The sequence below is a fragment of the Cinclus cinclus genome, chromosome 12, assembly GCF_963662255.1.
Source record: "Cinclus cinclus chromosome 12, bCinCin1.1, whole genome shotgun sequence".
Lineage (NCBI taxonomy): Eukaryota > Metazoa > Chordata > Aves > Passeriformes > Cinclidae > Cinclus > Cinclus cinclus.
The window spans coordinates 14,543,825-14,558,807 of record NC_085057.1 but is presented as its reverse complement, the minus strand read 5'-3'; the positions used below and the strand labels follow the sequence as shown (position 1 = coordinate 14,558,807).

The window sequence follows — 14,983 nt, the reverse complement described above, 5'->3', positions numbered from 1 at the left end:
GCTACAAGCCCCTGAGGCAGTAGAGCATGCCCATATCTTTGCAGGGGCATTCCATGGAGCAGGGCCACGGCAAAGCAGAATCAGCACAGCCATGCCAAAGAGTTTTAAAATTAATTTCTGAAGACACCATCTGACAAAGGATGTATTGCTCTTCTGGAGCTGTCACTGGAAACCTGCAGACCGGTACCAAACTGATGGACTACCCACACGTCAGTTTTACCAGCAAAGGGATACCGGTCTAAGCCTGGTGTGGGATGAGTTTCATGGAGCTTATTTACAGACCAGAGGGTGGAAAACTGCATCAATGAAAGTAAACAGCCTAGACACCTCACATTACTGGCCCACATCATATTCTTTTATATCTAAAAGTAAAAAAATATGGCCCATTCCCACTGCCCACCCACCCCATGATATTTACAAGTAAGAATAGCCAGGATGGTACATAAGGAAGATACACAGGCAGACTGTGCTTTCAGTCTCAGGGTGGTTTCTCCATCTTCCTGTTGACAGACTCCTTTATTGCTCGGGACACTGGCTGGACCTCAGCAGCGCTGTCTACGCCTCCAGGATGTTGACACAGCAAACAGCAGGGAGGCTTTGGCAACCTCTGACAGTGGATGAAACCTGTGCAGCTGCACACTAAATTGCCAAAAAAAAGGATGACAAGATGTATGAGGTACATTCACAGCTACCCACACTTCTGGTGCATGTTCCACTGCAAGAGAATCCAGCATCTGCCGCTGAAAATTGTCAGTGTTCACATTTGGCACAGAAGTACTTGCATCTGTGGACTGCAGTGAAACCAGAGATCCCAGACGTTAAAAACATGCACTTATGGAAAAGAACTGCACGCTCCACGTTGGAACATCAATAGCCTTGTGCACTTACAGCAGGAAAACACATAATTACAGCTTTAAAAAAATGCCACCAACATTTTGTAGATAAAACAAGACTTTACAGCTCTAAGAAATAACACTGTGTCAGTTCCACCTTGGGCTAAAGCGTGCCAGGCATGGACTGGAAGGTAAGAACTTGTAGCAGGCTGCTTCTTGAGTGTGCCAGGAGGCCCAGAGGAGCAGTCCTCGCAACGGAATGCTGTATATAAAGGTAAGACATGGAAAATATGCAGGAACAGGAACACAGTCTAGGAGATGTAGGCAATTCCAAAACTATGCTTGCAATGACTTGCTGCTGTTAGCAGCTTGGGAGCCATCCGACAGCAGCCACAGTGTAGGAATTAGTCATCAATAGTTGGCAACCAGAAGGCCTAGAGAGGAGGAAAGAAAACATCTTTTCATAGCAGAACACAAATCTCTCCTACCGCACCCTGCAGGAGCTGCCACCTTCTACAAGCATACATGAGAGGCACTGAGCCTTCTCAGATTCATGTCTGGAAGGGTCAGCACCTCACAGAGCTCAGAGGAACTTAAAGCCCACTTCCTTACCATATTGGAACATGCACTAGCGAAAGTCATGAATTTTGGATTGAACTGCAGACAGGTTATAGGACCTGTGTGTTTTCCATCTAGGACAGCCACCTTCATCCCACTTTCTCCATTCCAAACATGGATCTTCCCATCCTCTGAACCTGAAGGTAGGAGTGGAAAACAAGATATGCAAGATGCACTGGAGAGGTCAGCAGAGGAAAGGAAGAACATTTTTTTTGTCAGAACTTTGGAACAGGGAGGTCTCAACTTCATAACACAACTTTTAGAGTTCTCCAAGTGTCACAAGGGCACATACAAAACATCATAGAGTTAAAACACCTGTATCCAAACAGCAGGTTTGTACCTTTGCACTGCAGAGACTCAACTACACAACAGGGTAACACTATGCAGGCAAAGATGCTAACTACTCTCCACCAGGAAATGAGAGCTGACATTGTGGAGCTGTGGAGGAGAGACCCTGGCCAACCTGCACCAATGTGCAGAGGCCAAGTGCTGGGGAAAGAGTCATTGTTCACACAAGTTCTCAGTTCAGACACAGGTAAATGTCTCACTCAGTGGGCACAGAATCAACCCAAAGCCTTTACCAAGAAAGGTAACCAGATTTCAGCGCACTAAGCCAAATATCAGAAGCTCCCCTGGAGATATCAACTCGCCACATTACTATAATGGGCTAAGTTTTTCACTTTAAAATGACATTTTTCAAACTCTAAGGCTGAGAACCTTATATCTTTATAATTCAGTTCTGCTTTAGACTAATTTTAAATAGGATTCCTAATAAAAATGCAAAGTATTTTCTTCTGCTTCTGTATTTATGCCTATAGCCTTTCAGGAAAAAAAAATTAAGAATTGCAACTGTATGTAAAAACTGAACAGGAATAAGTGCTTTGGAACTTCTACGACTGTTTTGATTTGGAAGAGCACAACAGGAAGGTAAATATGTGCAATAAAGTGCTCTCCAGAGACAAACTAAACAAAAACCCCACCCCTCTTCTCTGCAATCAGGAAGTTCTCAGCCAGAACAAAAGAAAAGAAGTTTTGCCAAGACCATCACTCATACAGGAAAAATGAGGATCTGGATATCTAGTTACCACAAAGTTAAACATATGTGATATACCAGCCACAGAAACAAGAACAAAATATAAAGTTCTAGGAAGGGGCAGCACCACACAGACTCATCTGACTTGTGTCCACAGGTTCTATTGGGCAACAGGTGACTAAAGTGCACATTTTGGGGTGCCCCAGGTGCAGCACCAGGCTGTACAGGAATTTCAAGCTGATTTTTGCCACTTGCTTCCCTCAGGAGTCCATCTTGCAGAGGGGCAGGGTAATCACACACTGGGAGCCACCAGGCTGATGCCTACAGCTTCTATCAAGGGTTAAGAGCTTGTTCCACAGACATGGGGATTTACAAGAGCCACATGAACAAACTGCAGCTGCCCCAGAATGTCACCAGTGCAGAACATCCCTGAGGATGTACAAATGCACCAAGCTACAAGACCAGCCACCCAAGCACAAACATGTGCTTTGGTCACCAGGAAACAGGGGATGGCCACAACACAGCCATAAAATGCTGTGAAGCAACACACGAGGGTGTCCTAGCCAAGGGGTGAGGACCACTAACAAACTGTGTGACCCATCTTCCCACACTACAACAGTTTCCCGCTTTCTTATCCATTTTGGAACAGCATTTATATTCAAGAAAAGAAGAAAAGGCTTCTTGCAGGCTTTTTTACATTTCAGTCTAGACAACACTGAGCAATCTAATAAAACAGAACACTGTCAGTGCAAAGAAAGCTTACAGCTGCATTGTATTATTTAAATACATTCTGTTTCCCAACAGACACAGCTCTAGCCCTGCATAACACGGCTAATTTAATAGCACTGCAATTCTTGCCAAGAATTATCTTACCTATCATGATGAACTGAGAGTCTGGTGTGAATGATGCCTCCAGCGTGACAGCCTTACTATTGTTATAACCCTATGGCACAAAACAGGAGAATATGTAGCAGAGAGTGTAGTATCCACAGCAATCTCACAACCAAAGGGCACCTGTTCCCCAAACTAACACCAAGTTTTCCAGCAAGTAGCACAGGCAGGAGGCTCACCCCAAACGTGTGCAGGACAGCTCCTTTGAAGGCATCTATCAGCCGAATGAAGCCACCATTTGTTGAGATGAGGATGAGTTTCCCATCATTGCTGAACTTCAGGCCTGTCCACTCACATGTTCGGTCATACTGCATCTTAAATGTAGCAAATGGCCCCTGCAGAGAGAAAATGGGAAATATGAGCAAGTCTATGCATTGCCATTTACAAGAATCTGCTTTTAACCTTAGCGCGGGAAAACATTTCAGATTTTTAAAAATAAAATCCTTAGCCCTAAGATACCAAAAGAGTGTCAAGGCAAATGTGTCACTGCCTGTGAAAGTTTCAACATAGGAATCCAGTTTCCAAAACAAAAGAGTGCAATGGGCTGTTTCAATCCAACAGTTTCACACTCTACCACAATCAACAGCACAAAATAAATTAAAGTAGGAATAAGTTTTTGAACAAGGCTGCTAAATGAAGTTAGAGAAAGAGTTTGAGCCAGTGTAATCATCCTCTGAATTTTGAAAACCATGGACCTAACTATGCTCAGTGCTTATTCAGCTCAGCTGCCCACACCAGTACAGTTTCCTTTGAAATTTCCATCCTTTCTGACAGTTCTGGCTCAATCTTTGCCAGTGTTCTTCCAGAATAAGTAGCAAGGAAAGAAAGGCCAAAACCGCACAACAAGGAGCCTAAGCTGGAGTTTGGAGCAGGTTCACTTTAACACTGGTTTAGCATGTACCTCAGGATTTGTAACTCTTTCTGTCCATGAGATGTGTGCTTACTGAGAACTCTCTAGAGACCAAGGAGGCACCCCAGACAGTAAGCCCAAGGACACAAATCTACAGAGGTTAGATTACTTCTTGCAAGATAAAAGCTGTAGGAAGGGAAGTTTAGGGTACCTCACCTTGTCAAAAGAACGGAGATCATAAAGCTTCACCATTTCAGAATTGACTCCAGCAGCAAAAATCAACCCTTCTGGGTCAAAAGAACACACTGGTTTCCCTTGGAGATGCATTAAACCCTAGAAATAGAAATAAACAGAATTATTTTGCAAGACTGATGTTCACATTTCTACCACCACCCTTTGAGACCACTGTGAGCAGAACAGCACACTAGGGATGGAACAAATTAATTCCAATTGTAAATACTGAAGTTTTACAAAGGTTCAGAGCTCAGTTTTCTCAACTTCAGGTCATCATACAGGGCTTCCAGTTTGCTTCAGTGACAAAGTGTAAATCAAAACCTCATTCAAGGTGTCATGCACTTCAAAAGTCCTCAGAAAAGGGAGGTTTATAAGGCTGTGTTAATAACCATACCAGGCAGTACCACAAAACACTGTTGCTGGGATCAACAGCAATGCTCTACCCCTTATGGCTGCACAAGAGGGGAAAAAAAAGTACTTTGAAAGCAAGGAAATATCACTGCTGAGCTTCACATGCCTGTTTAATAAAACCTCACACCTGCTGGAAGCCAAAAGACCTTACATATTAAAATTGATAGGTTACTACCAATGCTTATTTTTAATGTTTACTTTTCCTTAAGTCACATAGTAGAATACACCTGAGAAAATTTGGTAAAAGCCAACAAAGTACGTAATTCTCTGTATCCTGACTAGCAGTCTGTGCATGTTAGTCAAACATTTTTATGAACTATATGATCATAAACAAGAACACATCTTTGATTAAATCTGTAACACATTAAACAAGTTTCTGCATTTTTCTTTCTTTCTGCATTTCTCTCTAGATAAAGTCTAGATATTTTACTACTTCTCTTCTTTCCCTTGTAGGTCAGTTTTCCCTGTGGTCTCTGAAGGCAATGCTCAGGGCCCAGGCGAGTGGGCCAGCTCTGGTTTCCCAGGAATATTCCAGGCAGAGTGGCTGCCATCTTGCGAACCAACTGAAAACTACAAGTAACACTTCCTCAGCCTGTCTCCCAGACTTGGCCAGATAAAGCTTCCAGTTACAAGTCCTAGTTTTACCATTCTTACAAGTTCAGGCATTAGCATAAATCACAGAATTGCTACTGCACTTACAACCCTATCTCATCTGCAGCAACTCAGAGATGGAGATTCGTCCCAAGGGAAACCTATACACTGGAGTTAAAGGCATACTCCCCCCAAAAAATAGCAGAACTAAGGTCTGCCAGAAAAGGCTTGGTTTGAAAGAAAAAAAATTACATTTCTTACAAAATGTTTTTATCATTCTCCTTCATTTACAGTTCCATCATCTGGAATAAGCAAAGAGCCTTCTCTCATTAGCAAAATGGTCCCAGAGAAATGGAGAAATATGAGAGCACAGCACTATGTACCCAGATATCAAGACAAAACAACTCAGCACCACTAAAGGTAGAGATTCTACTTCCAATCTTTCATTCCTGCCTCTGCTGTCAGTTCTTGTATTTTTCTCAGCCCTTACAAGCCTGCTTCCACTAAAAAAAAGTGAAGTATTCCAGCAAAGTAAGTAAATAAAAAAGATTCTGTCTTGCTATCAAGCCAAATCTGCTCACAAACAGTTCTGATGAAAAACAGAGGTCATGCAAGGAGGTGGGAGACCATATAGCTGCTGTTTTACTTTAGATCACCAGTTTCTTCATCAAATTTAATTGCATCAAGGCACCAATTTCAGACACACACTACAAACACTTAGATAAGATGAATTTTCAACACAGGACGAATGCCAGCTCAGAGAGAACACTCTCTGCATAAGGTAGCAGCCTGATGAACAAGCTGATGACATCCAGCCCTTCTCTTGTTTCATCAGCTCTGGGTGTTATTTCTTGCGCTCCCCAGTGCCTCACCAGCAGAGACACAGGTGAGTGCAAGTGGTGTTACACAATGTAACACACACACTGCACAGAGATTCCTGATCCCGGCTCCTTCAGGAAGGTGTCAACACTGAATCAAAAGCACACACTTCTGGCAGTATTTTTAGTTAGTTACAAACACACATCCATTTTTCATCCTTCTAACTTCAAATTCAACATATTGTGCACACGAATTTTATAACCTACCTGGCAGTTTGGAGAGCGGAGATCCCAAAGTCGAATAGTTTTATCCAGAGATCCAGAAATAAAAGTATCATCCACTGGAGACATTGAAAGAGCAACCACTCTGCAATACAGAAACCGACATGCATCAGAGACAAACCAAAGTCAACGGAGCAACACCTACCCCAACAGCTATGGACAAACCCATAACTGAAGCAAGCAAAAAGCAGCATGGAAGAAGTGTAATGGAACCCAAGCCCCTGACCATTCTTATTTCAATTTCTCCTGTCCTGTTCCCAAGCCACATCTCACCTTTTTGTGTGCCCTGGGAAATACCGAATGTATTTGTTGTCATGCAGGGAGAGGTATCGGATTGTGTCTGAAACATAAACAAACCATAAGCTTTATTATACCACCAGCCCAAGGTCATCTGAAAGTGATCACACAGTAACTTACTTCCCAGAGCAATAGTAATGTCACCACAGTGCTTAGGTCTGGTTGTTTAATTTCAAGTAAGACTTGGAAAGAGAATCAAGTTAGAAAAACCAACTCAGTTCTTAAGCAGAACTGAAAATTAGGAAACAGGAAAAGATACTTCCCACAATATGAAGTCACGTTACATTTTAAAAACAAGTGTCATGTGATTCATGCATGGCAATTTCAAAGGTGCTAAAATTTAAGTAGCAACAGGTTTTATTGCATCGCTCTCACAAAATGGAGTATCAAATTTACAGAGTTGATGCAACCACTTTGTATTGCTTTGCAGCATGAATATTGCTCTTTCCTACATACATATTCAGCCAACAAATCTCCAGCTAAGCAGTACACACAGGAAATGTACAAATTCTGGCACTCAGATAAAGACAAAACAATAACTTCAAATCAGGACAAGATCATTAAAAACTACCAAATCTCTCTTTGTTTAATCTGACAATCAACAGCTTCACACTTTCTCTGTACTAAGCTCTAAGAAGAGGACAGAGTAATCTAAAGCTTAGTGAACTTCAAGCAACCCTAAACATAAACTGAATAGATGAGAGCAGCAGCACAACATTTCTCAAGTGCCAATTTTATCTGGAGTATAGGTGAACAAACCAAGAGTGGCTCACAATTCTGGAAGATGCTGTTGAGACTTCCTCCCCAAAATTAAAAGAAATCCTTCCAAGAGGAAACAGTTATTTAAAGACAGAAGCCACTTTTTAATCTTCATGTGCAGATTCTGTACTGCTGGAACAACACATCCTGCTGAGGGTCAAGGACATTTTTACTTTTGACTCAAAAGAACATGTGCCGAGAGGATGTAACATGCACTGAGTGTTTTGACAGTCAGAGGGGCTACTGTGCTCAGAATGTTTTGAAAGGCTCATTCAGCAAAAGTTTCTATCTGTGGAAAAATTACCAAGTTCTCATTTTTGCCTGAGGTTGCTCATCAAACTGAGATCAGAGGTCTAAACCACCCTCCGGTATTTGACAAGCAAAGTGAAGTTGATTAAACAAAGTGGAAATGTGGTACTGGTGACAGACAGTTCTGAAAAGCTCTAAGTGACCTGAGGTGATTATCCAAAATATAAATCCCTAACACCAGCTGGCTCCACTGGATAGAATCAACATGCTTCAAACTTGCTGTAAAGACTCTAGATTTTCCTGCAAGAACTGTCATTACCTGATCTCCGAAGTATCCATGCAGACTTCCATCCTCCTTTGCTGTAGAGGAAGCACTGGGGAATTGTGCTCCTCTGAGATCCTCACTGCTGGCAGTGCTCTGTCCCAGGCAAGGCAGTGGCCTGTACAGTTATCTCCTGTACCGGGTGGTATCATAGACCCTCAAACTGTACAAACTACTACCTCAGCCTGGAATCAGGCAACAGGAAAGAAGTCCAGAGGTCTTGAGGAAATCTTCACAAGTAAATTGGTAGCAATTCAACAGAAAAAAAATGTTTGGAAACAAGCACCAGCATTCCTATAGCATGTTCCTCAGGTAATTTTCCCTCCCAATACCTGCAAAACAGGTTAATACAATGCACCTTGTCCATGACCACATGCATTAGGGACTACAGAGTACCTGGACTCCTACAGAACACACTGTTGGTTTATTTAGGTTACAGTTTGTAACAGCAATAAACATTCTCACATTGTCTCTTTTTCTTTACTTCTAATTAAGTGTTCACCATAATGCTACCCTGCAGAAGGAAGATTTAAGGCTTACCAGCGTTTATCAACAAAAACTTAGTACTCAAAAAGGCATCAAAATGCTTCATTAGATTGTTAATTAAATACAGCCAAATAAAAAATGTGACATATAGTAATAACATAACTTGAAAAAAAAAAAAAGTAGGTTCTGAAACAGACTAAAAAAAGGCACGTGCTTCCTGTGACACTTTCAATCTTTCACACCATTAAATCCAGTTCTGGTGGAGCGTTCCTTGTTCCTCTAGTTTCAGGCCCAGCTTGTTCTAGTTTAACCTGACTCCCTAACAACTTCCATCTTCTCTAAATTCACAGCCTTTGCAATTTCTTTAGTAGCCAGCACACATCACAAGGCACCAGCAACTCTACTGTTAAGTTTCATCTCTGCAAGGGAAAAACCAACCCAAAAACAAGTACAATGTTAAAATCCATTTGTGAAGTGCTGTGCTAAGAGACTCGGCCACTGCAAAATTCTCAGGCATTGACTACAACAAACAAGACTAAGAGTAAGCTCTGTGACCTTCTCCAGGCTTGGCTGGTGATCTGCTGAGATACCTGAGGCTCCTACCCTCCCTTCCTGGGTAGCTGAGCTATGGCATTTGGCCCAGCTGCTCCTTTCACCTCACTCACATGTAAGAAATGAAGGTTCAGAGGCCGATGACAGCACTGCTACCAACACCAACCTAACAGCAGAATCCAAGTTTTATCTCCCTTACAATGTTTATTCCTCAGTTACTGCAGCAGTGAATGAAATGTGTAAGGAAGCTCAAGGGACTAGCACCAAGCTGTGTATTAGTGTTGGGCACTAAATCCCTTCTCTGCCTCTGAAAGAGTTCTCATCACTGAAGAGTTGTTATAATTTTTTCCCAAATCTTTAGTACTAATTATCCAGACATGTAGTATGAGATTAATATGCCCCACTCCAGTGGATCACTTACCATCTATTTTGTTGGAGCTGTACACGACAGTGTTTGCAGCATGTGTATATCTGATGAGGTCCACTCCATACTTCTTACTGTACAGGGTCCTCTTTGGTCTGTCAGGAGGAAGCAGAAATAGTTGCACTCTCTGCAACAAAAATCTTAAAAACAAAACTCACATCAACAAGGCCTGTTCTCACTGAGGCATTACATGATTGTTTCTAGAAGTCAGACGTTTTTGTACCAAGAAAGAAAAGCTTCTGTATATTATTTTCAAAGAAGGATTTTGTTGTTTCTCCAAGACAATCCCTAGGCTTGAAGAGTTCTCTGTAACACCTGTAAAATGCACATTTCTCCTCCAAAAATTCCTTTTCCTATGACACCTACTGCAAAAAGAAAAGAAGGAGCTAACATAAATGAGCACAGCAAGCACTGCCTCACTGTGCCCTTGCCCATTCAAAACCCCCATTTATCTACTGCTTATTTTAAACTGAGTATAATTTGTCTTTATTCTGTGTTACTTCAAAACCTAGAACAAGGTGTTTCATTCATGGGGTATTAACCCAAACACATCTATATAGCAGTCATCTATAACATAGGGACTTTTCCAAACCACTGCAGAATTATACTTGTATCCAGTCTTAAGGCAAGAAACTCAAATTTAACATTTTGCATCGGAATGAAAAACACTCTAGTGAGAGCAAACACAACCCACAGAACTGGGTTTTTGGGGGTCTGGCAAACAGGCAATGCACTGCAGTATTAAAAATTTAAACTGCAGAATAAGCTTAGAAGCAGCTGACTAATAAGGGTATCTCACAGCAGTAGTGCCTGTTTGAGCAGTGCAAGGTCTCCACCACCCTCCCTTCCCTTTAATCCCAAACTCAGGGAAAATGAAGGTTTCAGAGCTGGGCAGTCAACCAGCAAGGGTACTGATCCACACCAGAAACACCATCTCTTCCAGGAGTTATTTTTAATCCAGAAATTCATAATTCTTTTTATTACAAAGGCCCACAAAATATTTTACCCACTCAACCAAAGACAACAGCATGGGAACAGAAACAAACAGCAAGAGCAGTCGAAACCAATACCGCTGCCAAGAGAAAAGTTTGTCAGGCTACACCCTCAGGCAAGGTATTCCTATTACGCTGGACTTTTTCCTTTCTTCATTAGACTCAACCTGACACACCCAAACAAGAGCACAAGTTGGAGACTTTTCCTATCAGAACAAAAATAGACATTCATTCTTAAATAGCAATTCTCAAACAGCAGAAGGCATAGGGTTTTGACTTCAAACAAACTTGCTGGGGACAAATTCCCATGAAGTGAAAGCCATCACAGCAAGTGCAGTGAAAAGCCACACACCGCCTGTACCATAGACCAAATCTCAACTGATTCTTCCCCAGTTTCTTCCAACAGTTTTTAAAACCTTTCTTCAGATCCAAACACACCACACAGACTGAATAAAACACACCTAATTTGAATTCTGACACACTTGTAACATTATGTGTGATATACTTCCCCACTCTGCTTTCTGAAGTTACCTTAGTTATGCTATTGACCAACCGGGTGGGAATAAAACCCAACAATGAGCCAACAACAACTACAAAAAAAAAAAAAAAAAAAAAAAAAAAAAAAAAAAAAAAAAAAAAAAAAAAAAAAAAATTAGATACATTAAATTCTCCCAAAATTCTCCCATGCCTAGTTTGGCTTCTTCTTTTCTATTACAAGTTTAAACCTTAGAAGATCTATTTAGAATAAATTAATATATAGAGAGACAATAAAGATCGACAGACAGCCAAAGGCACATTTAACAAAAAGATGAGAAAAGACAAAAGAAAGAAAGTTCTGTGTTCTATGAAAGGTGAAGTTTTTATGTAAACAGATACAAACAGAAGTGTGTCACTGCACATAAGACCTGCTGCCAGTCAACCATTTTAAACACAAACAAGAAAACTAAGTACTTTTTAACAATAAATCATAATCACAAAACAATTCCAAAGTCAAGGTAATCTATCCAGCCCACCTACACAGCAAGCAATATTGACAAAGAAAAATACAAGATGTCAGTCAAATCTGCTACAAAGATGAAACAAAACACAGACAAAATCTGTAATATCATCCATGCCTTGGTTTGAATCACTGCTGCTCTGGGTGAAATATCACCCACAAGCAGGAATGGGGATGTGCCCAGCTACAGGGTCCAGATCCGTCACTTTATTTGTATCAATAACACACAACTGATATACACTAAAATACAAACTAAACCTTTGCTAGAGTACCATTCTATCTTAGCAGGGCCACCAATGTACAGCTGCTCCCAGCCTCAGGGATTGCTGTACATCCCAGCACACAACTGTCCTACAAGTTTTCACAATCCTTCCTGAAGTCCAGACTCCAATGAACCTCTTAGCTAATGTCTCTGAGCCAGCTTATGGTGAAGAGATTTGGTGATGCAGGATGGGTTAAAAATTTAATAGCAATTTAGTTGCTTGCATATTTTGAAATAGAGGTGGAATCTCTGGACTAAAATTACTGGATGTTCATGTCAGTTGCTTAAGCCCAGAACAATATATGTTAAGGAGATAATCTTGTCCTGTCAGCCCTTGGCTATGCAGCACTGTTTCAACTGTCCTGAAACTGTCAGAAGCTGAAGTTCACCAAGATGGGGTTGGAAACACTCTCATAAAGCTATACGACTCGCTTTGGTGTGGCAAAACAAAGCAAATTAGGTGAGGATATTCCTAAAGTATAACCAAACAGCTGCATTTTAATTCTACCAGCAGAACTGCTCAGTAACAGAGGATACACACCAAATTTTCCCACTTTTACACAGGGAAAGGCATTACTTTTCAGGTTATTTGGTGAAGCAGAGTATCCTACATTGAACCCCAGAAAGCAGGATATTTAATTTCCTCCTGGCCATTACATCCAAGCAGGTGAGAGATCCAGGCTCCTGAAACTGTGATTTATAAGGAGAAATAAACCAACTACAAGCCTGAAACTGCCACAGCAGTCAGTGATCACTCAGAGACCTGAAATAATAGCTCTATGTGAATTTGCAGTGACAAAGTAATTCAAAGAAAAATCTTCCAGGTAAGAGAACAAATGTGTCCTGCATTCCTAGATATTCCTAAAAATCACAGCTACACTTTTAAGCCAGTTAATAGTGCATGAGAAGCTTTCAAATAATTTTATAACCACTAGAGAACTGCATCTTGACACATAAGTTACCTTGAAACTACTCTCATTGCCCTGCAGCACTGCAGTAGAGTACCACTGATCTACATTTAACTTAATTAAAGCAAACCCTCTGACTATAAAGTGCATCAGGATTAGATAAAGATTGGAATGAAAGGGCCAAATGCCTCCCAACACATCAAACTATTCTTTACAGTTTAAAAGGGGAAGAGCAATCAATACCATCTGCATTAACATCAGCCCTGCTACTACTGTATATAATTAAGATCTGGGATATGATCCATGGCACACTCCATATGTATAGAGTTATCCGTTCTAACATAAATAAAAATTAAATATTTTCATGTCAGAGCTCATTCTAGTAGATGGGGAACACCAACAGCTTTAATGTGTAAGGCAATCAAACTACACAGAAGTCTAAAATAATATATAATAGGTGAGCCACAAAATTAAGATACCATGCAGGAGGCAATCTTTCCTCCCAGTGGGTATAATGTCTTGGCCTGCCTGGAAAAGCAGGAGGATTAGGAATGTCCAGTTTACTAGAAAATATATACAACACTGAAACATCTCTATCTTGATACCCCTAAGCCATTTATTTTTCATTCCCACATTACCCTGACCTTTCTATTCCCTGTCCTATAACACACACACTTGTTTTCCTTTCACATTCTGTGCAGATGTGATGCTTCCCAGTCCTGACTTTACAAAAAAAAAACAAAACCAACCAACAACCTCAGGACTACATCTCTACACCAAAAAGCACACGCAAAACTTAAGATTGGAAGGAATTTAAAGCAGACAAATGCACTTGTATGGAGAAAGATTTTAATGGCATAATGACACCATCTGGCTCAAATTGTTCCAACTCTCACAGATTACAAACGTGTTTGGTGCAGGTTTCCAACAGGAGCACCAGAGCTCAAATATTCTGCAAATTTCTGAGAGTTTATCCAAAAAACAAGATGAGCACAATGTGATCAATGGTAGAAGAAAGAAAAAACGGGACAGTTAATCGAGATACAGACACACCCTGAACTCATTACCCTTAGGTAACAGAAAACAATCAACACCTTGATTTATCACATCTAAGCTGTTATTTGAGGACACAGGCAAATCACACATATTTTAACTGTGCTTTACATACAAAGACACAACTAGAGAAAATTATTTAAAACACAGAGGACCACGTTTGCCTGTGGCAATCCAAGACACCACTAAGGAACTGAGTTTTATGGAAAACACCATCAGGTTTATAGAATTTGTAGTGATACACACCACACCATCTGCACCTTTTGGTTTAAAGTATTTAGCCAAGAAGTTACACTCAAATGAGGCGTTAAAAGGGCACAAGTGCACATTGCACACAACCTCTTCTCTATGAATTAGCAAGACTTGAACCCAGAGAAGCCCGAGAAATCAGTTCCACACATGCAGCAATCGCGAGACCTGGAAATGTGACCAGACTGAACCCTTTAGGCTTAGCAACTGTTTGGCTCTCACAGAACTTTTGCTTACATTCAGGAAATTATCACCACTGTCTCCAGCCTACTAAGCACACCCGCAGAGCAGGCAAACCACGCTGCTGTCATCAGTGCGGCTGAGATTCTACTGACAAGCCTACGCTAAAAAAGAACAGGAGAGAACTAAAGCTAAAGCCGAGCGGCGACATCTGAGGGCACAGCTTGTCCCAAAGGCCACCGTGGGTAGTCCCCACGGCCTCTCACACTCCCGTGCCCCTGACACTGCTCCAGACCCCGAAGGCCGCAGACCTCAGCCCCGCCACTCACTTGCCCTCCTGGCAGTCATAGAGAACGATAGAGTCATCGTCACTGCTGGAAATGACGGTCTCGCCGTTGGGGCTGAAGTCGAAGCAGTTGATCTTGTCCGAGTTCTCGCGGAAGACCTTAGCCACGCGGAAGCTCCGCAGCACGTTGTCCGTCAGCTTCATCCCGCCCGCCGGGCCGCGCAGAGCGAGGGCGGCGGCGGCGCTGAGGGCAGCCGGGCGGGGCTCCGGGCGGTGGCGGGAACGGCCGGGCCGGACCGGGCCGGGCCGGGCCGGGCGGGACGGTGAGGGACGGTGAGGGGCCGTGGGAGGCGGCGGAGGGCGGTGGGCTCGGCGCGGTCAGGCCGCGGAGAGGCGGCTCCCCGTC

General features: G+C 42.0%; 1 protein-coding gene across 1 annotated transcript; it reads right to left on the bottom strand.

Annotated features, from left to right (window-relative positions):
* Positions 1-422: 422 nt before the first annotated feature.
* On the bottom strand, positions 423-14,781 carry WDR82 (WD repeat domain 82). Its single transcript, XM_062500651.1, has 9 exons — positions 14,621-14,781; positions 9,648-9,745; positions 6,835-6,901; positions 6,547-6,646; positions 4,442-4,558; positions 3,555-3,710; positions 3,358-3,427; positions 1,446-1,588; positions 423-1,267 (listed from the first exon to the last, which is right to left on the bottom strand). The coding sequence occupies exons 1-9, from the start codon at positions 14,779-14,781 to the stop codon at positions 1,238-1,240; spliced, it is 942 nt and encodes a 313-aa protein (XP_062356635.1). The 3' UTR covers positions 423-1,237.
* Between the last annotated feature and the right edge of the window lie 202 nt (positions 14,782-14,983).